Source organism: Miniopterus schreibersii (genome assembly GCF_964146895.1).
Source record: "Miniopterus schreibersii genome assembly, chromosome: 14".
NCBI lineage: Eukaryota > Metazoa > Chordata > Mammalia > Chiroptera > Miniopteridae > Miniopterus > Miniopterus schreibersii.
This window is the reverse complement of record NC_138114.1, coordinates 20,144,099-20,171,590: the sequence shown is the minus strand read 5'-3', so window position 1 is coordinate 20,171,590 and position 27,492 is coordinate 20,144,099. Positions and strand designations below refer to the sequence as shown.

At 42.4% G+C, this 27,492-nt stretch overlaps 1 protein-coding gene and 2 pseudogenes across 3 annotated transcripts in view; 1 reads left to right on the top strand and 2 right to left on the bottom strand.

Moving 5' to 3' along the window:
- The window catches only part of LOC308567311 (small ribosomal subunit protein uS2-like), a 558,798-nt pseudogene that overhangs the window by 225,509 nt on the left and 305,797 nt on the right, over window positions 1-27,492 (bottom strand). The gene's annotated exons all lie outside the window — the stretch shown is intronic.
- SRGN (serglycin) lies at window positions 11,401-25,855 on the top strand. The gene is made up of 3 exons (XM_081158606.1): window positions 11,401-11,695; window positions 21,055-21,202; window positions 25,444-25,855. The coding sequence occupies exons 1-3, from the start codon at window positions 11,623-11,625 to the stop codon at window positions 25,679-25,681; spliced, it is 459 nt and encodes a 152-aa protein (XP_081014732.1). The 5' UTR covers window positions 11,401-11,622; the 3' UTR covers window positions 25,682-25,855.
- LOC308567271 (small ribosomal subunit protein uS8 pseudogene) lies at window positions 22,476-22,863 on the bottom strand (annotated as a pseudogene). Its single transcript has one exon. The product of its transcript is annotated as a small ribosomal subunit protein uS8 pseudogene (transcript).

The window sequence follows — 27,492 nt, the reverse complement described above, 5'->3', positions numbered from 1 at the left end:
CTCCGCTCAGTTGCGCTCTCAGCCCCACGCTGTATACCATAATGGTTGGATCCAGCTGTGTCTGGCCCACAAAAATGTACTAGAACCTGCAGCGTGTCAGGCACATATGGCTACTCCGGTGATCAGATCTAGTCCCTGCCCTCATGGAGCTCCCATGATGGTGTCATTGCACCAGGATGGTCTGGAGACGAGCCAGAGTGGGGAAAGGGTTGGGACAGCCAGGAGTAGGGCATCCAGAGGACAATGGGCCTAGGCAAGGAGCAGCCGTGCCTCCTGTCTCCCCTGCCTGCGAAGGGCAGTCAGAGGTGGGCCTAACCTCATTCTTTGCCGCTGCCCTAAGGTAATAATTATCCTCTTTGGGGAACTGAAGCAAGAGGTCAGGTGTCTCTAAGGCCTGTTATCTCCAGGACTCCGACCTCTGTGGGGTCTTGCCTCACACAGCCACTGTGGGCTTTTCCCTATCTCTGCTTCACATACACACTGCAGAATAGATGTTGCTGATGGATGCTATCAGAGAAGGTCCTCCCAGGATGCTGAGGCCAGGATTAGGGGCCTGAAATAGAAATTTCTGTTAAGGAGAAGTCATGCTTGGCTTCAGGGCTCTGCCTTTGGAGGGTCTGGAGGGGTGTGAGGTGATCTGATTTGTGTTGTAACAAGCTGACTCTGGCAGCTGCCCAGTGTCAGGATTGGTGAGGCCTGAGTCTGGACTCCGATAGAAGCTAACCCTGGATTGGAAAGCTCCCCTTTGTTCTGCACCCCTGGAGCTCAGCCTCAGCTTGTCAGAACTCTGGCCTCAGCGGTACAGCTCCCAGTGGACTGTGAGGGATTAAGTGTGTTAATGTGAGAAAGGTGCTTAGAGCACCGCCTGCTCATACTTTACATGTGAGCGATTACTGTTATAATTACACATGGCCTTGTGGCTAGAGGTGGACAGAGACCTGGGTTGGTCCTGGCCCCCTCCCCTTTGCCGGACAGCTCCAAGCCTCCATTCTCGCCCGTAGGCTGAGGATCGTCAGGTGAACCTGGCAGAGTTGTGTGAAGGTTGGCTCTCCCACCCCCACCCTGCCTGGCATATAGTAGGCCCCCCTCCCTCAAGATAAAAGAAAATGGGTTTAAGATTTCTCTGGAAGGTTTTGTCCCGGCTTATTTTCCTTTCTCACTTCCCAGCTGTCCACCCTCTCGTCGCCACCTTCCCCCAAGCTGCCCACCCTCCAGTTCCCGGATCTATTGTGTTTCCTTGAAGCTTCTGTCTCAGCCAGGGTTATCCCTTGGTCTCTGTTCCAGCTCTCCACCTCTGGGAAAGGAGGTGTACCTTTAAGGACTTCTAACTTGACCACACCTGAATGGTAAGAGTGCTCGATTACTGGGGGCTAACTAGGTACCCTGCTTTGTTCTTTATTGCCATTTGCTAGGTCTTCACCCGGATGTGCTTGTTTGATCCTAAGTGTTCCTAGGAGGTTGGTGTGGTTATCACCCATTTAAAAGATAGAAAAACTGAGGCACAAGTGGTTAAACAACTTGACTGATACCACAACAGGAAGCGGCGGGTTTGAGCCCAAGCTGTCTCAGTCTAAGTCTCGGCTTCCAACCACTTTATGTTCTTAGGTATAACCCTTATGTTTAGAATCCATGAGAACGGGGGAAAGGAGCCTCATCTTTGTCTCATGAATGTCAGAGCTTTGTTTGTTTGCTTTTTTAAAATCAATAGGTATTTTACTCTGGAGTCGGATGTCTCAAATTTCCCCTGGTTATATTCTGCTGGGATTTTTTAATCTCCTTCTGAGGAAGACATTCTTTCTAAATCTCGCTGAACTCTGTTATACTCAGCAATAGGCATATTTTCTCTTGCTTTGTCACCTGTAGAGTGGAACACTGCCGATCAGCACATTCTTTTACATGCTTGAAAAGAGTCTTATGATTTCCCCAAATCTCTCTGAGCCCGATTTTCTCTGAAGCAAGAGGGGCCTGGCCCCTTTCCACTGGGCTGGTTTCCTGTCCCAGCCCTGAGAAAAGTGTTCAGAGTTTTCCAGGCTTTCTCCTTGTACTGGGTGGTTATGCTCTAGACCACATCACACCTCAGGTGTACACAGGGTCCACAGCAAGCCACACTGGGGTCCTGTGTGCCACTCAGAATTTTATTTTAGCTTATTTTATTTTCATATTCCAGAACATTTAGAAATAGAATAAAAGTGTAAAGAAATAGGGAAAACAAGGTATCCCTAAAACCTCCTCCCCTGACATTTTATGCAGATTAGAGTTGACTTTGAATCTGAGGGCCTGCCTATGTGCTGGGCACTGGACCTATGGCAGGGACACAATCCTTGCCCTGAGGTTCTTACAAACTGAGCTGGCAAGCATTGGGAACTGCTTTGAACAATTTCCATCTCCCCCAATATTTACTGAACACCTGCTGCGCCCAGGGATTCTTCTGCGCACTTGGGTTACATCAGGGAACCAGTTTACATCCTAGTGGGGATGCAGAGAGTTGATAAATGCTATAGGAACAAGAAAATGAGGAGGCCTGGGGCTTCAGGGTGTGTCGGGGTGGACTATAGTAATAAATGGGGATCAGGGCCTCCTTAAGAAGGTCAGATTTGAGTCCAGACTTGAAATACGTGAGGGATTTTGCCCTGCGAGTATCTGGGGATAGTGAGCTTCAGGCAGCAGGAACAGCTAAAGCCTCAGAGGAGCAAGATCCAACACAAACATCAGGAAGGGGCCAGGGAGAGATAGGAGTCTGAGAAGGGCCAGTGGGAGGGAAGAAGAAAGGCTCGCATGCCTGTGCTAATTGCACTGTGCGGCTGCCCCTTTGGGTGGGGTAATTTACCCAACCCTGGAGACCAGGCTCTGCCCAAAGCTCTGGGCTAACGGAAATCAGCTCTGATCCAGGCCCTTTCACAACTAAGATAAGACCTTGAGTAAGCCGCATAGTCCCTGGGCCTCAGTAGCCACATCCAAAAGAAGAGAGCCAGCATTTGGCCGCCCTCTGGCCCCCTGCCTGCCAGCCCTGAATGCACTTTGTAATAATCATAGTAGTAATAATAGTAATAACAATAATAGTAATGATAATAATGTTACAAATAAGATGGCAATTGCAGCATCTTTCCGGGATGAATAACTTATTTTTATTATTGAGACTTTTTAAAATCAAAAGTAAAACCACCTCACTTCTGTGGTTTCTGAGGAAAAGAAAGGCAAGAGCATAGATTTTGGTAAGAAAAAAAAATTAGGTGAGGGAGGCAAAGGGCTTCCTCTCCCCAGCATTTAACTGTCTTCCCTTTGTGGGAACTGCTCCGAGGGCCACCCTGGGCTGCTCCTTGAGAGTATTTCCTTAGCTGAGCTTCAGAACATCCGCAAGCAGCCAACTGTCAGTTCAGGATCGTTTGGGAAGTATTATGCAAAAGGTGAAAAAACGGTCTTTGACAAATAAAAAAATGATAAAACCTGGGGAAGTTTCCTAGCCTTTGGGCTCTTGGGGCCAGAAATGCAACTTTGTGTTCTCACAATCCACTGAGTTGCTAAAAGGAGGGATTTGAAAGCACCATATTGTCAGAAACCTGGTTTTGCCCAAACTTCAGGATTCAGGGCCCTGTGATGCTAGGGAAGGGCTTTCCCTATGGAGTGTCTGGTTTTTTTTAGCGCTTGGAGAAAGGTAGGATGGGCTTGTTGGGGAAACAGGACTAACAAGTAAAAAAAACAACAACCCAGGAAAGTTCATCCAGAAAGGAAAGCTCCTGTGAGGGGTCACAGAACTGGAAAAGGTCAGGGTCGAAAATCAAATCCCATTTGTGTGTACACCTCTTTGTGCCTCAGTTTCCTCATCTGTGTAATAGGTATAAGTTCACAGGACAGCTGTGATGATGAAGTGAATTAATACACAGGAAGTCCTTAGAATGTTACCTATGTCTAGTGAAACAGCCAACCGTGGCTGCTTTTGCCTTTGCTGACATGGGTTTTTCCTAACCAATGTCTGCATGTTTTTCATTGAGGGCCGCCTATTTAGAGGACATTTTCAGTGCAGGCACACTTTCCACACTTTCAAGTCATACATCTCTCTTTTTTCTAACCAAGGGTTCCCTCAGTCTTAAAGGAGCCATTATTTTCTAAGCCAACACTGTCCAATAGAAACATAATGTAGGCCATGAGTATGGGCTGCCATATGTGACTTCAAATTTTCTAGTAGCCACATTGAAAAAGTAGAACAAAACAGGTGAAATTAATTTTAATAATGTTCTGACCCAATATATCAAAAATATTATCATTTCAACATACATTCAATATCAAAAGTGTTAATGAGATTTTATGTTCTTTTTTCCCATACTGCAGCTTTGAAAATCCAACGTATACATTGCACATACAGCACATTTAATTCAGGCTAATGGCATCTCAACTGCAACAGCCACATGTGGACAGTGCAGTTACAAATGGCAGGAGGATGGCTCTTAGCTTGGGTGAGCGAGTCAGGCTGGGCCCTGACTCCCTCCCGATCACTATGATCACCAGAAAAGCCTCTGAGATGGGGGAGGGGGTCTTCTGGCCACAGGGAACAAGGAGCATCTTGATGCAAGCCCTGCAAGTCCAAGCGTGTGGTTTTGAACCTGGGTCTATTGAGTAAATTCTTGCTTGCCCCTAACGGTCTTCCCCACCCTCCCCCCTAACTCCACCCTCCATCTCCACTTGTCTTGAGGATTAAATTCTGAAGTCAGTTTATTAATGATTATAATCCTCTATTAAGATGCGAATGTTGGGGTAATACCTTTATTGAGTGTCCACTGCAACTGAGGTAGTTGAGGGAGAGATTAGGATGCAAAGCAGAACGCCTTCGCTGTTTTATTTGGAATCCCTGAGAAGTGCATTGTTTAAAAGCCAGTAGTGATCTGTAATATTTTGAACAAAAAAAAAATGAAAAATAAAAGCCAGTAGTTATAGGAAAGCCCTGCAGAGCTGATTCTACAGGGTCTGGCCTTTCCTGAGCCCTTTCAGCACAAGTCACTTAGCTCTGATGGGAACTGCTTTAACTAAAGGCAGCAGCTATGGGAGTAAGAGCGGACACCAACATTCTGGGCACCACAGATCTGTATTTTTCTAGCTGAATAAATTCGAATTTTAAAATGACATGAGGAGCCCCTTAAAGTAGGGACTTTCAGACTTGTCCTGATAATCTATTCCCAGCATCCCAGAAGAAGGAGAGGCCACCCCTTTCCTTATGGGGAAATAACTTTCATCCTAGTCAGGGAGATTTCAGTTTGATCTTTAAAGTAGGATGTGCCTTGGAGAAGGCTGCCTTAATTTTGAGGACAGGAGTTCCTCACTTTATCTCTCCTTCTCATTCTGTTGTTTTGGGGTGAACTTACACACCTTTCCCCCAGTTTGTTTGAAGGGGATCTCATTTCCATATTTCCAAGTTCTTAGGAAGAGTGGAAGGAACCTTTTTACACCCATGTGCCAGTAGTATTATCACCTCACGGACACTCTAAAATGTGAAAAGAAATTCTATTCTTGTTCCATTTGTGATAAAATTGGACTATCTATTTAATCTACAAATGTTCTTTCCCTTCAGTCTTCCTGACTACTACTTTTTTCCAATCTATAGTATTCCCAGCGACATTGCCTTGAGGAAACTACTTTTTATCGGACAGTTTCTGAGTGCTGATCTCTGACCCAACTTCTTTAGTCTCATTGTACCCAAAGGGAAATTGTCCAAAGAATGTTCTCCATTAACAGTGTGTGTTTTTTTAAGTTAAATTTTTGTTAACAATCAAAATATTTTTACTGAGTTGTTTTTTTCTTGATTACTCATATATGTAATTTTGTTCTACAGATTTGCAAAGTCTGGAAAAGATGAAAGGAATATTTGTCATCCTACTGTCTAGAACACCACTGTTAACATTTTGGCAACCAACAGTTATTTGAGCCCATTATATTTTATACCAACCAAAACTGTATCTCTAGTATAATCTAGGTGTGAAGATAAGACTAGCACATGCAACAAAACAGAAGTGTTCAATACAGAATTCATTCATTGCCTTGAGGGAATGTACAGAAACATGCTAAACTAATCTAGAAGTTTAGTCCATTTGGGGATATCATCAAATAAAGGTCATCAAATGTAGACCGTATAATCCAAGTCAGAAGAGCAACTGATTCCAGCAGTGGATGCTATCTTTTTGGATGGAGGATGGGGAGTTCCTTTCATTCTTTGGGGGGTGGAAGGTGAGGTCAAAAGTTAAGATTCCCCATGAGGAAAATTTTTACTATCTCAATGTAATAATTGTGACCAAATGATTAAGCTTCTAAATAGCATTTTACTAAGTGATTCTGTTCATTTTTCATGTTTGTGACCAAGACAAAGCGGCAGGGGGGAAGCCTGGAGTCTGGCAAAAAAAAAAAAAAGAACTAACTAAAGTGTAGTAATTTAATTGGTAAATGTGGTCAGCCTTGGAGGACTGAAATAAATGAACCGTTGAAATCTGGTTGATGCTCTGTGGTTACAAATTAAGGAGCAAGAACACTTCTCTTCCTTAGTGACCAATAACCTTAAATATAATAGCAAATATATGAGTGGAATTCCAGTATGTGTGTTTTTGGGAGTAGGAGTGAGCTTGGGTTGTGAAGCCCAAGAACTACTGTCACTGAGTTTGGGGACTTGGGTAGTTTGCTTATCTGCAGAGGTGGTGAATTGATGGACGGGTTACAGAATTGGCTGAAATCGATAACCAAGTTAGTTCTGAGGACATCAGTGGGTCCAGCTAGAGCCACAGAGTATAAAATAAAAGCAATAAGAGAAGATGAGAGGGAATCCAGTGTGCTAGAGAGTTGTATGTGCCACTTTGAATTACCAGAGGCAGGACAGGGCAGTGGTAATCTCTGGATGGAAGGTGATGAAGGATTTGTCTTTTAAGTCTTCCCTTGCCACTCCCCAGCTGCTCACTTTTTAATAGTAAGCATTACTAATTTTTAATTAGAAAATATATACAGCATAGGAAATATAGTCAATAATATTATAATAACTATATATCATTATATACAGTTACTGGAAATATCAGGGAGAACATTTTGTAAAGTATATGATTGTTTAACCACTATGTTATACACCTGAAACTAATACAAAATAGCATTGAATGTAAACTGTAATTGGAGATTTTTTAAATTAAAAATTATATAATTTACTAAAGATATAAAAAATATTTTACAGTAGATTGATAGTATGACTTGGGGAAAAGATAAGACTTAAAAAGTTAAATAACTCCTTGATTTATTTTTAAAGGTTCTGATTCCCCCTAACACACATGTTCACTCCTGTTTTCTCATGTCTAAAATTTTTCCTAAGAGATTTGTTCCCAATATTTTTGATCCCTGTGAGAATGTTCCCACAAGAAGTAACACATCCCCCTTTCCCAGTTATTTACATCAATAATATTCAGCATGTGGCTCTTCCATTGCAACTACTGGTTTTTCAAAGCCCTATAATTTTGGAATTGGAATGTCATATTCCAATTTGAGAAGTCTTTATGTCTTTTTTTAAAAAACTTATTTTTTAGGGCTGCTTTAGGTTTCCAGCAAAATTGAGCAGAAGGTACTGAGGTTTCCTGCAGACCCCCTGCCTGCAGCTTCTCTCCTTGTGAAATTGTAGGCCCAAAATATGGTGGAGGAGCTGTCCTTCCCCCCCAGCCCCAGTCCAAGACTAAAACACTGAAGTTCCCAAACTTTTATGTACTTGGCAACGCCTGGGGAGGCTTCTGGACCAGGGCCGTGGAGACCTTCAACAAGGGGGCACCCCGCTCTTGGGAAACTGGATGTGTGGCTGCAGTTATGGGAAGGCAGGAGCCAGGGAAGGAGCCGCAGGCTCAGCTGGGGATGCCCATGAGCCTGTGTCCTCTCCCAGGGAACCATCCTGTGGTCACCCATCCATTGACACTCAGTGAGGGGACGGAGAACACAATGGTAGCTGCTTCCTTGAGCCAGAAGTGTCAAGATGCTTGTCTGCCTTGGCCACAGCCTCCCTGCATGCTAAAGGGGAGGAGGGGGAATGAGAATAGAAGTGAAAGAATGGGAAACTCCAAGGTGATGAGATCCACGAATGAAGGAGTCACTTTTCAGAAAAAAAATTTTCCCCCTGCAAAGTCTCTTTTATAGTTAGATGTTTTCTTATTTACATGGACTACAAATAAGATAAAGATACCCTGTAAAAGTTGATATTTACTATGGAAATTCTCAGACATATGTTAAAGTAGGGAGACTGATATCATGAACCTCCATCTACCCATTGCTCAGGTTCGGCAATTACTTGTCCACTTTTATAGCTCCCTTACCTCCCCTTCCTCAAGCTGAATTATTTAGGAGCAAATCCCAGCCATTTTATCATTTCAAAGAGAAATACTTGGTATGTACCCCTAAAAACTAAAAGGACTAAAAGGAAGAATTCTGATGATTTATAAATCTTAGCCTTGTCTTCTGACCATTCTTCTTGCTCCGCTGCCCTCTGAATTAGGAAATCGGAGTTCTAGGCCTGGTTTTGCCACTCACCAGCTATGTGACCACCGGCAGCAAGTCATGTACCTGTCTGGACTCGAACTTTTCCCACCTTAGTGGGAGAAGTTGGCTATTTCTCAGGTCTCTTCCAGAGACAAGTAGATTTGGTACAGGATCTATTTGCGGCTTGTTTTTTTGGTGCAGTGCCCAGTTCAGAGTCAAGACCTTCTCAGTCTTCACTTCCCAGAGGCTGCTAAGTGGCAGAATCTTTAACTTGGAGCTTTAAAAAGGAAACGAGCCTTGGAACCAGTCCTCAGAGCAATTTTGTGTGGCCATCGGCATCTCACAACCTCAATTCTGGCAACCTCAATTCATCTTGACAAGTGTTCCACTGAGCTGTGATGCTAGGAAGGTTCAAGTGTCCAAACAGATCCTCCTTTTAAGAAGACCATCCCACCCTAGCCAATTTGGATCAGTAGTTAGTGTTGGCCCGCGGACTGAGGAGTCCCGGGTTTGATTCTGGCCAAGGGCATGTACCTCGGGTGTAGGCTCCATCCTGGCCCTGGTCGGGGCTCATGCAGGAGGCAACCAATTGATGTGTCTCTCTCACATCAACGTTTCTCTCCCTCTCTCTCCTTTCCACTCTCTCTGAAAAGCAGTGGAAAAAATACCCTTGGGAGAGGAATAAAAAAATAAAATGTTAAATAAATAAATAAATAAATAAATAAATAAATAAATAAGACCATCCCTCCCTGGCCAGGTGGCTCAGTTGGCTGAGCATTGTTCCATGCATCAAAGGGTTGCCGGTTCAGTTCCTGGTCAGGGCACATGCCCAGGTTGTGGGTTCGATCCAGGGTCAGTGGGGTGCATACAGGAGGCAAGCGATCAATGTTTCTCACATCTCTCTCTCTCTCTCTCTCTCTCTCTCTCTCTCTTTCTCTCTCTCTCTCTCTCTCCCCTCCCTTTCTCTCTCTCTCAAGTCAATAAAAACATCTTTTTAAAAAAGACCATTCTAAAGGCAATAGCTAGAGGGGGTAAGTTACTCTCTTATACAGGGAACTGTTTGGTGTCCTGTTGCAAAGATACCCATTTTACAAGCAAATCAATGGAATGTGAAGTAAGGTAGGTAGGTGCCCTTAAGGCTGCCTGGTAAATAAAGGATTAAGTCCGGAATAGAATTTGTCTTGAACTTATTGTAGAGGCTGAGGTTTAGGGGAAGGTAGGGGTCCTCTTTGGTTAATGGAGGAAACTTTGGGGGAGATGATACCCAGCCCAGAGGGGCACTGCCAATGAGACCCTCACAGCGTGTGCCGTGAGCTTTCGTGGGCACCCTCCCGTGGGTTTCCCACACCATCGTTAGAACTAGGTCGATGGGAGGGTGAAGAGTAGGTGGCCCAGCATCTCTCAGCTGGGCAGTGAGGGAGACAAGCTCTGGCCCAGGGTTTCTGGCTGTTGCAGGCATCTGTCCTGTTCCTCCATGGCTTGAAGAAAACCAGGGAAAGGAAACTGGAGGAAGACTATTTGAAAAGGAAACTGTTGGTGGTGTCAGTGTACTGGTAGAAGAGCAAATGCAAATGCTTCAAAAAATTTTTTTGAAATCACCACGACCCAAAGAAGGAAAAAAAATGAAGTACTCTAATGGAAAAGGCCTCCAAAATTACCATTTTAAAGTACAAGCTCTCATCAGCTCTGACGTTTGGCAGGGAGTTAATGGAAGCTATTGACAGGGATTATAGTTTTGGTGCCAGGGTTTTAAACTGGGGGATAGGGTTAAAAGGGACCAAAGATGATTGCTGGTATTTCAAGCTGAAACCGATATTCCATAGCGGGAAATCCACTGGGTTTGGGAGTCTGGGTTGCTTACTGCATGCACTTTGAGTGTTTTGGATGATCTACCCAGCTGGTTCTGTGGAGGGTCAAAATGTGCGTTCTTTGTAAGCCTTGTGGACTTGCACACAGCCACTCGGCGATTAGATTCTGAGGCCTGTCCTTAGCAGGAAATGGTAAAAGAATCAGCAGGAAGCCGAAGCCAAGCGAAGGGAAACTCCTCCCTCCTGTCAAAGGCCAGGCCAGAGTGAAGATGAAATGGCAAGTGGGAGCCGTAGGGACAGATGCCTTGAAAGGGAGCGTGGCTGAATCTCACAAGGAAGAAAGGAAAAAGCATGTGCCCCTTGTTTATTGTGTGACTTTAATGTGGAGCCAGCGGGTACCTGGCATTCCTCAGTTCTGCCAAAGTCTGAACACCATCCCTGGGACCTGGGAAAATGCTGTAGCTTCATTCACAGGGGCAGTGGACTGTGTGTTTTCTGAGGTCCAGCAGCCCACTGAAGGGACAACCTCCCCTTGTTTCAGACTTTCAGCTTACTCGGGGCCAGATGACCCAAAACTCAAGTTGAAAAATTTTACCAGTAGAAAAGATGAAAGTGAAAATGGCATCGAATCACAAGAAATAGTGTGAAGGAGCAGAGGGATGCAAAATCACTTTTGTTTCACCCAGTTCTTTGCAACAGAAAATACTCCATTCTTGAGGTAGAGGGGAGAGCCTGTGATCCAACAGGAGAAACTGAGTCCGAGAAGGAGGAACTGGCTATCTGAACTCTGACAACTCTTTCTTGTAGATGAGAACTCAGCTTTGAAGTCTCACTTCTTGAGCTGGGCTCAGTGAGTTATGCAACTCCTGAAGAAAACGAAAATTAAGGCTATTTTATGGAAGCTGCTCAGCGGTGAAAAAGCAGTGCCTGGCTCCCTTATCTCATCAACAGTGCAGGGGGCTCAGTGCTAGCAATTTCATGTTTAGACTGTTACTTGAAGAAAGAAAAAACAAACTCTACTGGATGCTGATTCTACTGTTTTAGTGGAAAAAATTTTCTAACAGGCAAGTGGCAAACAACAAAGCTTTTGAACACCCAGACCTAGGAAAGTAATGCTGTTTCATAACGGGTATGAATAGTTATTTCGCTGCCTTTTTTTTCTTCTTCAGTCTTTCTGGTTTTTTGATGTGGATCTCTTTCTATTTGTTCAGGAAATTATGACGTGTGTTCTGGGCAGGGTCTAAGTTTTAGAACACTTTCTAAAAGGGACAGAGAGCACCTTCTGCATTTCCTCATCGAGGGGCTGGCGTGCAGGCGGCAGAGCTGAAAGCTGGTCACGATGCAGGTGCTTCTCCCGTGCAGCCGGCTGGTCCTGGCTCTCGCCCTCCTGGTTTTGGATTCTTCTGTTCAAGGTAAGCCCTGGACGCTGCTCTCCCATAATCTTCTAAGCCCCAGGGTCCAAACAGATGATTATATTCACTTTAAGGTACAGGATGTATTATATTGTGGGAAAGTAGGCAGAGGAAAAAGGATTTGTGGTGGCTGAACTTCTTAGTGTGAGTTTGGTCAAGTTTGATAGCAAGAAAAATTAAACTCTCAGGCAGGTGCAGCCTTGTAAACTCTTACAATGATTGAAACGCACTATTTTAGTTTTGGATGAAAGTGTATGGTTTATAATTTTTGTTTTAAATATATCTTTATTGATTTCAGAGAGAGGAAAGGAGAGGGAGAGAGACAGAAACATCAATGATGAGAGAGTCATTGATCGAGCCCACAACTGGGCATGTGCCCTGACCGGGAATCGAACCCTGATCGCCTGGATCCTAGGTCGATGCTCAACCGCTGAGCCACGCCCGGCCGGGCTGGTTTATAAATTTTTAAAAGCTCAGAAAGGAATAACAACCTGTTGCACGGAGGAGATGGCACCGATGGGTGTTTTGGAGTATTTCCCCCCCACCGAGGGGCCACATCTATCCCAAGTTTTCATGTAGCCCAGGGGTGTCATAATTATTGTAACTCTGTACTATTTTTTAATCAGAGTACATTGACTGCGTATTTTTCATGTTTTAAAACTTGGTACTTAGTGATGGTTAGGCATATTTAATGAAAACCCTCGCAGATTTTAAAGAGAGACTAAAGAATTTTAATATTTGTGCTGTTGGTCAGAGAAACATCACATTTGGAAATTTCTTGTTAGATTTCTCTGTGATTCATGGTTTAATCAGGCTGAAATAACTTAAAACCTTGAATGACTAAAGAAACAAAAATGGCCAGTTTGTAAGAAATACGAACTGCCTGCTCCTTTGATAAATAAGGAATCCTGTCTAAATAAGGCAGAAGGTCATGGACTGATAAATAGGTGGGAGAATTCATAGTAAAAGAGCATGAAGTTCCCCAAATTGTAAAGGAAATATTGAGTCATGGTGACACATATGTCCCGGATTTGTTTCTTTAAAGTGACTTTTAGTTGTCTTGTTTTTACTTCTGGTGGAAATGAAATCGTATAAGATGATCTCAGATACATAAATTATGTATTGGAAATTTATAAAATCATTTTTAAATACAAATAGCAGCACAAAAATGTAGTTTTACATGTTACCAGAAAATGTAGTTTTACCTGGAATATCTGTAGCCTGTTGCTAGCTTCTTGGGGTCCTTCCACGTCATATGCTTCTGCAAAGTTCATTACATCCTCACGAAAAACTTCCACAGACTCACATAAGATCTTTTTTTTTTCCTTTAATGAAATTATTAAAGAAAAAACAGTAAGTAATGTTGCTGAAACTTTTCCACTAATTTATTTATTTTTAAAAGTATAAAACATTTTTAGTTGTAGGGAACAGGCTTTACTTGGATCTTTTAGGGAATATCTTTTTTTAAAAAAACATACCTTTATTGATTTCAGAGAGAGGAAAGGAGGGGGGAGAGAGAGATAGAAACATCAATGATGAGAGAGTCATTGATCGGCTGGCCTGCAACCTGGGCATGTGCCCTGACCGGGAATCGAACCCCTGTCTCCAGGATCCTAGGTCGATGCTCAACTGCTGAGCCACGCCCGGCCGGGCTGGGAATATCTTCTTCTTGATGAAATAATTCCATGTGTTCTCATAAGATCCAGAGCAGGGAGGTCCATGTTTGTGGCATAGACAAGAGTGACCAGTGGTGCTGGGTCTTTCCTGGCCAGAGCTATGGAAGTCTTTACATCTTCAAAATTTCCCAGAAATGGCACATTTTCCACTAAGTTTCAACAGGTAAAACTAGAATTAAAACAAAAATGTTCCTCTGTAGCCTGGCCGGCCATGGCTCAGTGGTTTAGCATCGGCCTATGGTCTAGGTGATTGCGGTTCGATTCCCAGTCGGGGCACATGCCTGGGTTGTGGGCTCGATCCCCAGTGAGGGGCGTGCAGGAGGCAGCCGATCAATGACTCTCTCATCATTGATGTTTCTCCCTCTCTCTCTCCCTCTCCTTTCTTCTCTCTGAAATCAATAAAGACATATTAAAAACAAAAAAAGGAAATGTTAAAAAAAGATGTTCCTATGTAGTAGGTATTCATTAAAGAGAAATGAAGAAAGACACCATTATTCAACTGCATAAAGCACTAGCATTTATGTCATCACCGTGTAGGTTTAGCTCTTCACTGGAAAAGAAACCAAAAGAGAGAAAATGAATAAACTAAAAAACTAGGGTGTTTCCAAAGGAGAAGTGTGCCTGGTGTTGGAATTACAGGCTTGTGCCCACTTCTGAGTTAGAAGCGGAATAGTTGCCCACCCATGGCGGCGTGTGAGCGACAGCTCAGGCCTGCGATGCGAAGGGCCACCCACTGTTCCACTGTACAGCCACATGATGTCAGATATGATTCCGTAGTGTTCTTTCCCCACTTTTATTTTTTTTTACTTAAACCATTGGTTTGACTGATCAAATTAACTAGGCTTTTTGGCTTGCTTTTACTGAGTATCTTCAAAACATCTTAGGTCACTGTATTAGTTTGCTAGGGCTGCCATAACAAAGTGCTACAGACTGCTGGCTTAAACAACAGAAATTTATTTCCCCACAGTTCTGGAGGCTAAAAGTCCTAGATCAAGGTGTCAGCAGGGTTGACGTCATTCTGAAGCCTCTCTCCTTGGCTTAGTCTGGCTGTCTTCTCTCTGTATCTTTACATGGTCCTTCCTCTGTATCTGTCAGTGTCCTAGTCTCCTCTTCTTTAAAGGACACCAGCAATATTGGATTAGGGGTCATCCATATAACCTCATTTCAATGACCTCTTCTAAGGCCCTATTCCAAAGACACTCCCATTCTGAGGTACCGGGAGTTAGGACTTCAACAGATGAATCCGGGGGGGGGGGGGGGGGGGGCCCAATTCAGCCCATATCAGTTACTACAAATCAAACCCAAGTAAAGACACGGTATAAAACTGTCTACGGAGTCAAAGCAATGTAAGCTTGGCAATGTGAGGGAGACCCTGGAGAGTGCAGATGGCTAATCAATTTAATGTAGAGCTCCAGGGGATTATTGATAAGGCCTGTGAATCCTAAACTCTCTTATTGCCTCTCTTTCAAAGATGCCTGTAAAGAGAGAAACTGGAAAATCCATGAGCAGGTATGGCAAAGGGGTCAGGGCCAGACCAGGTGTCCACTCCATCCTGTCTCCCAGATCACAGTAATGTTACTGATCCCACCCACGTGTGCTGCTGTTTGATTGTAATGGGATTTCCCATCCATTCTTTGCTAAATGATCAGCACATTCCCCCATGAGGAGGAATTAACACCAATTTAGAGAGGAGAAAGCTGGATCTTACCCTCATCATCTCATTTGCTCTTTACATTACACTTTTGCAAATAACTTATGAGACTCGTCCAAGGCCAACTACAACTAATTAATGGCAGAACTGCTCATCTGATTTCAAGGTCAGTTAACTTTCTACTGTAATTTGGTTATCTTCTTGGTGGATTGGAGATTTTATTTAAAACATAAAAAACTCGCTTTGGCTATAGCCTTTGCTATAAAGTTTACCATTGAGTTGAGGAACAGAGAGGGAGAAAAAAAAAAGGGAGAAATTGAAAGTAAACTTGATACTTTTTATAGCTTGTCAAACCTTTCAAGGGTGGAGCCACCTCTCCATATTGTAGAATTGACTGGCCAGTAGGAAGCAACTTCAACTTAGTGAGATCTGTTTGCTGCCTAACAGTGAATCAAAATGGCCTTTTTTCCCCTCCTCCCATGGCACTTTCTGCTTAAGTTTCTCTAACACTCCTGCACCAAGTCCCCATTAAGAAGAGGAAACTAGTCCTGCTGGGTGGGGCTCAGTGGTTGAGCATCGACCTAGGATCCAGGAGATAGAGGTTCAATTGCCAGTCAGGGCACATGCCCGGGTTGTGGGCTCGATCCCCAGCAGGGGGCTTGTAGGAGGCAGCTGATCAATGACTCTCTCATCATTGATTTTTTTTTAATCTCTCTCTCCCTCTCCCTTCTCTCTGAAATCAATAATAATAATAATAATAAACATATTAAAAAGATACAGAGAGCTTAGTGGGGTAAGTTATTTGCTCTGGTAATGTTTATTTATAGACAGTATTTTGGTAAAGCTGGAATAGTGGCAGGGAGAGAGAAGAGAGAAGGAGAGAGAGAGGGGTGGTAGGCAGAAAGGGAAGGGGATTCTAAACAAAAGCCATTCTCCCTGGAATCCGTGACAAAATCAACCAGCAGATCCAGTAAGTGGGGCCTTTTAGGAAGATAATCTTTTGGTCCACGGGCATACTTCCTTTTATTTTATTAAAATATGGTAACCGTAAGATATTTCTCTCAAGCAACATAGAGTCTGGATACTCCCACAGCGTCAGGGCCTGAAACTGTTGAATTTTCACACCCTGCCAGCACCCTTGAATAGACTTGTCAGGAACTATGGCCTGTAATCATATTCTTTATTTTAAAAACATCAGCTCCACATCAGATAAGCTATCTTTGATTCTTTATAAAATTTTAAACAGCTTTATTGAGATAGAGTTCATATGTCATGCAATTCACCCATTTCAAGTGCACATTTCAATTGTTTTTAGTGCATCCACAGATACATACAACCATCACCATAGTCAATTTTAGAACATTTTATCACTCAGAAAAAGAGACTCCCTTTACAAAAGTAAAAAGCTGAGATTCTGAACTCTGGGGAAAATTTTGTGTTTTAGATTTTTTTTTTTACTAGTTTACTAAAGTTGTATTTGTTATACCAGTGAAAAGATGTGGTCAATCACCTGTATTCTCCTCATCAAGTGTTAGTTTTACTTTTCTGATTAATTTCCTATCTATGCAGATATTTCTTGGGCTTAATTTTCAGTGCATCAACCGCATGTAGAGGAGACTGCCTAGACCTAGCACTTAAAGATATTTGCTCTGTCCAAAGTGGTAGCCACCAGCCACTCATGGCTGCTGAGCACTTAAAATGTATGTAATGGGGCGAGTTCAAATTGAGACCTGCTTTCAGTGCAAAATATACACCAGATTTGAAATCTTAGTAGGAAAAAAAGAATGTAAAAATTCAATTGATAACTTTTATATTGATTAAGTAACAACATTTGAATATGTTGGTTTAAATAAAGTGTATTAAGATATATTTCATTTGTTTCTTTTTACTTTTTAAAATATGGCTGCTATAACATTGAAAATTCCACATGTGGTTTTTGTCTTATATTTCTCTCAGACAGCATTGGTCTAGACCAGAGTTTTTCAACCATTTTCATCTCATGGCACACATAAACTAATTACTAAAATTCTGTGGCACACCAAAAAATATATTCTATTTTTTGCTGATCTGACAAAAAAATAGGTATGATTTTGATTCATTAATACCGGATGGCTTTTGTTGTGTTGGCTATTGTCATTTTTTTATTTGACGATCTAAAGGAAAAGAGGTCAGTGTCCCTGACTAAATAGTTCGGTATTGCATGTTTTAAAAATTCTTGGTTTTCACCAGGTAGCTTGGTTGATTGGCACATTTGGAGATGTGCCAAAGATGCACCAAGGTTGCAGGTTTGATCCCAGGGTACGGGCATGTGCAGGAGACAACCAGTGAATTCATGAGTGGGTGGAACAACAGATAGATGTTTCTCTCTCTCTCTCAAATCAATTTTTAAAAAAAGTTAAAAAAAATTCTTGCTACACACCAGTGTGCCTGTTGCTACAGCAGTTGAAAAAAATCAGTGATCTAGACAACATAGGGTGTGAAGACAGCGCCCTCTGCTGGAGATGTTGGATTTTTTTTTTTTTTTTTTTTTAACCCACCTACAAGATTTGGCTTCTAAGTAGTACATAGATTCCTAACTTAGGCTGCTTCAGGAAAGAACCAGAGGAGAAAGAAAGAGCTAAAATGTATTAAACGTATCACATACATTCATCTTGCTTTAACAGGAAATCTTTGGGACACTATTGTTAGAACAGTAATTTAAACTCTGGTCTCTCTACAAGCTATTCTCTATCAGAGAAAGGTCTTTGTTTTTTCCCTAAGCAGAGAAACTAGCACTTAAAGAGCTCTGACCACGGTGCTATTCTAAAAACTTAATATTTATATCTCATTATTAGTTCTACTACTGTCCCCATTTTATGGATGAGGCAATTGAAGTATAGGGAGGTAAAGTTGGTCAAGGTCACACAGCTGGTAAGGGGCAGACATTGTGATGTCATCTTGCTACCCGACCCCCAGCCTCCAGGCAGTGAGGGAGCTAACTCATTTTAAATGACTAGCTGTCCCAGACCAGACATTGTATTTAGGAACAATGGGGAAGATTGTGACAGACTAGTAGTTCCGAAGGAAGGAAGGAAGGAAGGAAGGAAGGAAGGAAGGAAGGAAGGAAGGAAGGAAGGAAGAAAAGAAAGAGGAATATTCACTTTTTCCTGCATTAGAGTCTTTCTTTTGTTTATATTTTTAAAGAAATATTGTTTATTACAGCAATTTGAAATTTAAGTGAGAAAAATATTCATCAGAGTCTACTACTAGTTATTTTTGTGTATTTTCTCCCATTTCTCCTCCATATCTGTTTATGTAGTTTCATCAGCTATTATGCATATACACAACTATTTGCATAAACAGTGGTATTCTGCTTTTTTCACTCATTTTAAAGTAAAGACTTTTCTATGATGTTACATAGTCTTTCCCATTTGGTTAACATTCTCTCATATGAATGGCAAATAATTTGTTTGAGCATTTTCTGTTGTTTTGATTACTTAGTTATTTTCTTATTTTGAGTAATACTAAGGTGAACAGTTTCATGTATCTTTTATATTTTATCTATTTCTCTAGATACATACAAACATGTATCATATGTATCTTAATGATATAACTTGGCATTGCTGTATTTATAAAATTAATCAGAAATACTAGCTAGAAAAAAATTGAGGAGATGAGAGTCATGAGGAAAAGGAGCATAATGAGGAAAGAGGACATTTTGAAAAAGTTCAGTGGTTCTGCAGTCTTTTAAGAACAAAGTTCTTGACTATTCCATTGAGATGTAAGGTGAACTTGACCTTACAACCTCTGATACTTGCTGTCAGAAGAGAATGGGACACAGGTTGTGCAGACTCTCCTAGAAACACAGATACCCAGCAGGGGAAAGAAAAGCAAATCTCCAAAATCCATGATCTCTGGGGAGTTGGGTAGCGAGATTAGAGGTAATTTTCCTTTTCTTTCGTTTGCCATATTTTTCAAAGTTTTCTATTATGGACACATATTCTTTTTAACATAAATATTATTGTTAAAAATTGCAACAAAAGCAGTCTAGATGTAAGGACTATCCAGATAGACTCCATTTCTAGGAGAGAGTACTATAAAAGCTAAAGACCCTTCTTGACTAGTCCCTGAGTTAAAACAAAGTCAGGAAGTCTTTTGACAAATTGCATTGCAGTTTGAGTCCATTTATATAAAATTCTAGAAAATACAAACTAATCTATAATGACAGAAAACAGATGAAAGGCTGTGGGGTGGTGAGAAGGAATCAGGAGGAGGGAGGGAGAAGGGCAGGATTACAAACTCTGGGGCATGTTGGATATGTTCATACTCTTGACTGTAGTGATGGTTCCAAGGGAGCGTACATATATCAAAACATTAAATTGTACACTTTAAATATGTACAGCTTGTTGTATGTCAATTCCACCTTAATGAAGCTGTTAAAAAATAATTTTGAGTAGATAATGCATACATAGGGCTCAAAAATCAAACGGCTCAAAAGGAGATGCAGTGAAAAGTCAGTATCCTTCCTTCCACAGTCTTCCAGCCACCAATTCCCTCCACAAAGGTAATCAGTTAGCTGTGTATCTTTTTAGAGGCTTTCCATGCATGTAAGCATATATGTAAATCTATTCTTAAAAACACACACACACACATAAGTGGTAACACACAATGCATATCGTTCCTTTTTTTAAAAATTAAACTTAATAATATACCTTGGAGAGTATTATATATCAGTACCCAGAGAGCTGCTTCATTCTTTTAATAGCTGTATAGTATTGTAGGTTTTATCTTACTTTAAATAATATTTAATTTTCCCATCTTTTTTCGTTTTCATTTTTTCTTTTTTTTGATTTTTAGAGGAAAGGAGAGAGAGAAACATCAATCGGCTGCCTCCTGCACACCCCCTACCTGGGATGTGCCCCATCCCGGGCATGTGCCCTGACATGTAATGGAACTAGCGACCATTCGGTGCATGGGACAGTGCCCAACCAACTGAGCCACGCAGGCCAGGGTAGCACTGTGTCTTTTTTTTCTTAAGTAGTTGTTATGATTTGTACAGGACAACAATGTGCTGGGAATTAAAACCAACTTTCCTGCTTTTCAAGAATTTTATATGTCAACTATAATAAAATAAAAAGGAATTTTAGACATGCCCCTTCTTGCTAGGTGATTATTAGTTGCACTTATGTGAATGAAGTGTGTGCTGGGATGGGGAGGAGATGAACCTTTGAAAGGCGAAGTATTCTCACCACCAGGCCTCCGGCCTTGCTAAATTGAGGAATGAAGAATTTATTTCATGAATTAGCTAGGGATCTCCTATATAATCTCATAATACCAGATTTGTAGCCTTTCACATAGAAATTAAACTCAGAAGAAGCTATGACAGACTAGGATATTCCAAGCCGTCTGTCCCTCTGTGAGCCTTGTTCTTTTGAAATCTGACTCAATCGGAGCACAAAAAAAGAGGCCAAGTGTTTAAACTGCTTTTCATCCCCAAGAATGCTCTATGGCCCTAAGAAATAGGGCTCTGTAATATGTCGGGTATATTCAGTATATTCCTTAACCTTTCCGAACATGATTTGACTCATGGCCTCAGTTTTCCTTTGTGTAAAATGGAGATAATAGTACAGACATAATACTAGTTAACATTACCGAGCGTTAACTGTGTGCCTGGCACTATGTTACGGTCTTTACATGCATTTCTCATTTAATTTTTGTGTCCAGCTTATGAAAAAGAGACACTGGTAGTATCTTTGTTTCACAGCGAGGGCTCAGGGAAGTGAAGGGTTCACTTCACTCCAGGCAGCTGATTGCCGAAGCCGATTTTAACCTTCAGCTCCGGGCTACTTTGTAAGGGTGTTGTGAAAACGACAAATGTGACATGGTAAAGGCTGGCACACAGTGGGTGCTCCTGTCATATTAATGGTCATAAAACCTGTCCACACCTTGCCTTCTACCAAATTTAGAATCTATTTAATTAAACATTTCTTAGAGACAGAGCGATCAGAAGCTGAGAGATACTTATTAACCACATGGGTTGCTTGTTTGGACAGGTTTACCTGTGCGGAGAGCCAGGTACCAGAGGGTCCGCTGTAATCCCGACAGTACTTCTGCAAACTGCATTGATGAAAAGGGACCAATGTTCGACCTGCTTCCAGGCGAATCCAACAGAATCCTCTCTCCAAGGACTGACCCTTTCTCGTAAGTGGACTTCCTCTACTTTTACTTCCACCCATCTGTTGTGTGGAGGTGGGAGGGTTGCCTAGGGTGTTTTTCTTCAGGCTCTTGCTTTGGGGTTTGGTTTTCACTGCACGGCACATGGTAAAATGTACTGTGTTTTCTGGTAGATGAGATGTGCAAGAATACACAGTTCAGGTATCTTCTGCAAAGTCTTTTGATTTGGGCAGAGAGAAAAATTGAGTGAAAAATTTATGAAAATATTTTTCACCAACAGGTACTGAAAATAACGGAACATTATTTATGTAAATGAGCACAATAGATATGAAAATCTAATAAAAGTCCATCAACCTAACAGATTAAAAAAAATGAGGTATATCCCTGAAGAGTAATATTATTTAGTCATAAGTAAGGATGAATACTGGCACATGCCATGACATGGGTGAATCCTGAAAACATTATGCCAAGTGAAAGAACCAGACACAAAAAGCCACATATCATATGATTCCACTTATATGAAATGCCCAGAACAGACAATTCTGTAGAGGCAGAAAATAAGTGGCTGCCAGGAGCTGGAGGGAATGCAGGAACAAAGAGCGACTGCTAATAGGTGTGGGATTCTTGAGGGATCATAAAAATGTCCTGGAATTATATAGTGCTGATTGTTTAAAAAGAAGAAACCAGGGAAAAGAAGAATACATGGACATGACTTACAGAAAGAAAATCACTGCCCTGGTTGGTTAGAGTGTTGTCCCGATACACCAAGGTTGGGGGTTCGATCCCCAGTCAGGAAACATACAAGAATCAGCTAATATAAATAAGTGGAACAACAAATTGATGTCTGTCTCTCTTTCTCTTTCTTTCTCAAACCAATTTAAAAAAAAGCAAAACCCAAACCTCTTCTTGATCAAATAAAACCTGCTTTAAAATTGCAAAAAAGATTCAGTAGGAACACATATGCGACAAAAAATTGAATTGCATTAGAATCCATTATTTCGATGAATATCAAAGTTATATAACATAGAGCAAAAACAAATTATTAAAAGAATGATGCTCAGAGTTTTAACCCTCAGAGTTAAACCTAGCAACTCACTCTTCTCAAGGCCAGGCAAGTGATCCTGCCCAAACAGGGAGGCGCACCATGGCTTTGGGCTTCCCGGTGACCCTCTTCATCTCCCGTTCACTGTGCAGGAGATTCCGTCATCTCCATCCCCAAATGCAGCTCTGAAGGCCTGCCCTGGGCTTTTACCTTGTTTTGCCCCCAGAGGCATTTTAGCTACACAGATGCATTACATCCCTAGAAAGAGAATCCCAGGATCTTCCCTCCTGTGTGTCTGTCTTTCTTCTTCATGGTCCATGATGCCCGCTGAGGCCGTCAGCACAATGAAACCAAACCCACAGGATGGAAGCAGGCTATTCTGCATTTTTTCTAGATCTTTGAGTTGCAAGTAAACCTGGGGCTGATCACTGCACACTTGTTCCACCTGCCTGTGAGGTTCACGACAATTTTCCCAGCTCTGTGGTCACCCATAATTTCAAATTGGCCAACGTAACCAGCTTCATCATCACACTTAGAAGCCCAACGATGGCTTCGGGGCGCAGCCTAACAAGAACCTGGCCTTTGCCTCTCTTTTTGGCACTGTTGATACTCTTGAGAGCACAGCCAGGACAGCTGTGAGCACCATTGTGGTGGCACAGAAAGATGACAGGAAGAGCCCCTGTGCTTCTACTTCAAGTCCACACGTTAACTTTGAACTGGTATTACAGGACCCTTCATTACTTTAAGTCATAGGTTTCAACAGCGATTCACTGAAATCTAAAATATTAGAGGAATAACCCAAGTTCTCCAAAACAACTATTTTACACCATTTCTTCTCTTCTCAAATGTCAATGATTTTCCCTCTCCAGCCAGTAGCTTTCCTTCTCACTCTGACACTCCTGGCCCTGCTTCTACGTAGGCGCTGGACCTGTTTGCCCTTGGATCCATTTCTTGTCCCTCCCCCTGCTCTGTATTTGGTGGGGGGTGAGGGCTGGTCCTGTGGTCTGTATTTCTCAGGCTGTCAGAGCTGTGGCTGAGTTTGGCCAAACGGGAGGCAGGGGAGGGAGACTGGGGAGCATGGGAGGCAGGGTGGGGGGCGGGTGTTTCTTCTCCTCGCTCCCACCTTGGGTGGCACCTCTGGCAGGGCTGCGTCTCATCCACGGCTTCAGTTCCCACCAGATGCCCTTAGTCCCTGGGTTCAGATAACACCACCTCCTTGGTCCATGGACCACCTTCCACGGACCATCTGACCAAGGGAAGGAAGTATTTTCTTACTAACCTCTGGATTTCCTTGCTATCCCTTATTTGGCTTCACTTCTCTTCCATCATGTGTAAGCCGTTCCCTGGGTTAAATATTTAGGTAGGTCTCCTGATTGGACTCTGGCCGTGGCGGCCTCTAAGGCCGCGCCTCCTTTGCTGGGTGTACCATCCCCACGCACCTGCGCCAGGGCCTCAGCTCCAGAGGTACCCTCGGAACCCAGCATCTTCTTCCCGCCAGCGTGCAGACATCCTCCAGCTTCTCCTGCGTTTAGGGGAGATCCCTTCTTTCGCTCTGCACCCTCTCACCCTATTGCCCCATCCTCCACCCTCTCCGGTAGCTCTTCCCGAGCCAGTAGCCTCTGCTTGCTGTCCACCCCTCCTCTCCTTAACCCTTTCAGGTGGGACATCTGTTCCTGTCCTCTAGCCAGTGCTTGTTAAGGTCGCAATGATTCCTGAACATCCACTGGTTGCTTCTCTATGTTTAGCTTATTGGACTTCTTAAATGCCTTCAAAAACAAGTTGGCCACCCCTCCTTTGAAATGCTTTCTTCTCTGAGCTTCCATGGCCCCACCTTATCTTGGGCTTCCTTCTACATCCCTGGCTGTTCTTTCTCCTCTGCTCAATATTTGATATGTTGGTGTAGCCCTGGCTCTGTCCTGGGCCTCTCCTCTATCTGCATCATTTCTTTAGGTGACCTCGTCCTGTCCCATGGCTTTTTAAAAAAAGTCTTTATTGATTTTAGAGAGAGGGAAGGAGAGGGAGAAAAAGAGATAGAAACATCAATGATGAGAGTCATTGATCAGCTGCCTCCTGCAGGCCCCGCACTGAGGATCGAGCCTGCAACCCGGGCATGTGCCCTGACAGGGAATCGAACCGCGATCTCCTGGATCGTAGGTCGATGTTTGGCCACTGAGCCACACCCGCCGGGCTGTTCCATGGCTTTTAAGTGTGTGTGTGTGTGTGTGTGTGAGAGACTAACAAATCTGCATTTCCAGCCCTGATCCCTTTTCCCTGGCCCCACAGTCTAAACTAGCTATCTGGTCAACCTCTATTGCATGACTCCATTTCATTTTTCTGCAAAGCATTTAGCACCACCTGATCTTTTCACATTTTATTGTCTGTCTTCCCCACTAAGTGATAAACTTCTTGAAAACAGATCTCATCTGTCGGTCCCCATTCTATCCCAGGCACTCAGAACAGGGATCAGATGTTCAATAAATGTTTATTGAATGCATACATGAATGAAACTCTCATCTGCTGTATGGCCTGTGGTTTCCTATTTTCATGGAGAAAATGACCCATAGGCTGTGAAACTGAGCATTTGTCTCTGATACTTCATTGCCTTCTTCTGTCACTGAGGGGTGGCACCATTGCTCAGAGCTTTTGATCTGAGTGGACGTCTAACCACCACACTAAACACAGCTGAATGAATACACTTATTCTTGGGAGGAAACTGAATGTTAATATACTGGCAAAGATAATGCTTAACTTGTTGCAAAGAATTTCTTCTGAGTGGCTTTTGTTGAAGCACTGTAAATTATTAGAAGTTTTGTAGAAATTTTAAATTAGGAAAGAATGGCATCTATCTAGGCTGACTTGTTTCCCCTTTCTTTAGTGGGAAAAAATGGAAAAAGGGTCTTTTTATTTTTAATAAGTGATTCCTTAAGTAAATTCCAAATAAAGGATTGCTATGCTAGTGAGAAGAAAATTAGCATTGTTTATATGAGTTTTTAATGGATGTGAAATTAATAAATGCAATGAGTTACAGAAAATAAGTATAGGCAAACATGTGGAAAGGTCTGATTACTTTTTGTTTTAAAGCATTGAATAACTGGGAAATTTTTAACTTTCAATTTGATTAACTGGGTGGCTGCATTTATTTTCTTACATCAAAAAAATTATCACAATTATCTTCCTTATGTCTCCAACTTTACTGTGGGTTTTTCATTTTTCTGTTTTACTTCAGAATGACGAGATTCCAGGACTTGAACGATGTCTTCCCTCTTTCTGAGGACTATTCTGGATTAGGCTCTGACTTTGACTCCATATCTGGAAGTGGGTCTGGAGGTGGCTTCCTGAACGGAATGGAGAGTGAATATCAGCCAGTGGACACAGACGATGCTTTTTATTACAACTTTAAGCCCGAGCATGCCGACGACCAGGACTTGGGTCAAGATGGACCAGAAGGGAATTTTATTATGTAAAAGAGAGGGTCTCCCACCCCAACACCAGGCCGTGCATTCAGTGTATTTTGCATACTATAGTTAAGTGATTAATTTTGGGACAAAAAGCTTTATAGAAATTTAAAACATCTGAAAAAGAAGTTTAAGTTTTATCACCTTTCCCCCCATGAATTATTAAAGACTCCTTTACCTGTACTATTGTCCTAGAAGATATCTGCGCCTCCTTCATATCATAATCAACATCACTATGAATTAACTAGATTCCCCGTGTCTATCAAATTGCTTTAAAGAATAAATTATACTGTTTTTCTTTTAAAAACCAGCTTGAGAAGCAAATTGACAGGCAGTATTTCAAACCTAAGTCTTCAGGAACCTGACTCTGATTGTGACTTATAGATATGCCCTTTTTAAAATGAAAAAAACAACACATACCAAATAGATGAGACACACAGTGAATTTATAGAGTGGGGATTTGACATGCTTTGCAGCGCCATTGGGTGTGTTTGCAGAGCTACTGGACATGGTTATTTAGAAGCATAATTACTGTACAATTACAAACTTAAGACCCACATTAAAGCACAGTTGTGCTCCCAATACCTCAGACTGCTTTTCCCCTTTTTTCTGGATATCTGTGTATTTTCTAATGTTGTTCTATTAAAGCAGAAGTATAACCAAAGGGTTAAGCTGTCTGGGATCTCTTGTTCTAAACTCAGGGTAATAATTATTTTTGTTCAGATGTTTTATTAGCAAAATAGAAGTCTTATTAACAAAATATAAAATTTTTTATAGTGAGATCAAACTTTGTAACTAGGATCAAATCCTATCGTCTAGTAGATGAAGGAAGCAACGATGCCACAGCAAGAGGGTTATTCTCGTCCGGGCACATCCTCGTTTTGAAGGCTGTTCCCATTTCTGTTCCCCCCAGTCCTGTAAAGCCTGTTGCCATCATTGTCGTGGATTCTGTTCTGCACCATCCAGATCTCCTCTTCAGAACTGAGGACTTAAATTAATCTCTGCTGAAGAGAGCCGCCTTGTCCAAGGCACACCTTCTTCCCAGGGCAGCCTGTAGCAGGGACTGGTTGACGCGGGCATAGGAATGCCAGGCTCCTCCCCTGAACCTGGGGATGACGCCCTCACAGGGTCAGAGCTCCCTGAGGGGTCCGCTGAGGCTTGGCTGGGCCTGCTTTGCCACTCTGGCTTCTTCCTTAGTCCCGCTTCCTTCCATTCCCCTCACAGCTGCGCTCCCTTAGAAACTTCCAGCTTGCTAGTTTTCATCTCAGAATTTACTCCAGGGAGAATCCAACCTGTGAGGATTGGTGCCAGGACAGGTAGGAAGCAGGTGATAAAGTGGGTCTTTGGAGCTAAATCACCTGCTGCCTGACTGACAGTGAGGACTCCACTCTGGCCATAGATGCAGCACAGGCACAAAATAGCATTGCAGTTGTTAAAACTTTCACTGATGGTAGACTGGGATGGTGTACCAGTGGAAGGAAGTGCACCAGAGCGTGAAGTGTTAGAGAAATATGGGGAAGTAGGAATTATAAAGACAGTGGTATCGGATGGCTATTGCTGGAAGCAATTAATGCTTTTAAAAAGAGATAACGAAAGGCCAAGGATGATTAGTTAAAGGCTAAATGGAAAAACCAGTGGGCCTCCTTGGCAGCATATTAAGAAACTCTTCTGCACTGGAAAGGCAGAAAAAGCTGAGGCTCAGGCCCACGATGTAATCATAAGAATATCAAATTCAAGAATGTTTGTCAACCTAGTCAAATCTATTAGGCAAAGTCAGGGTTGGAAAAAAATGGGACCCCGAGAGATGAGAACATCTGGGT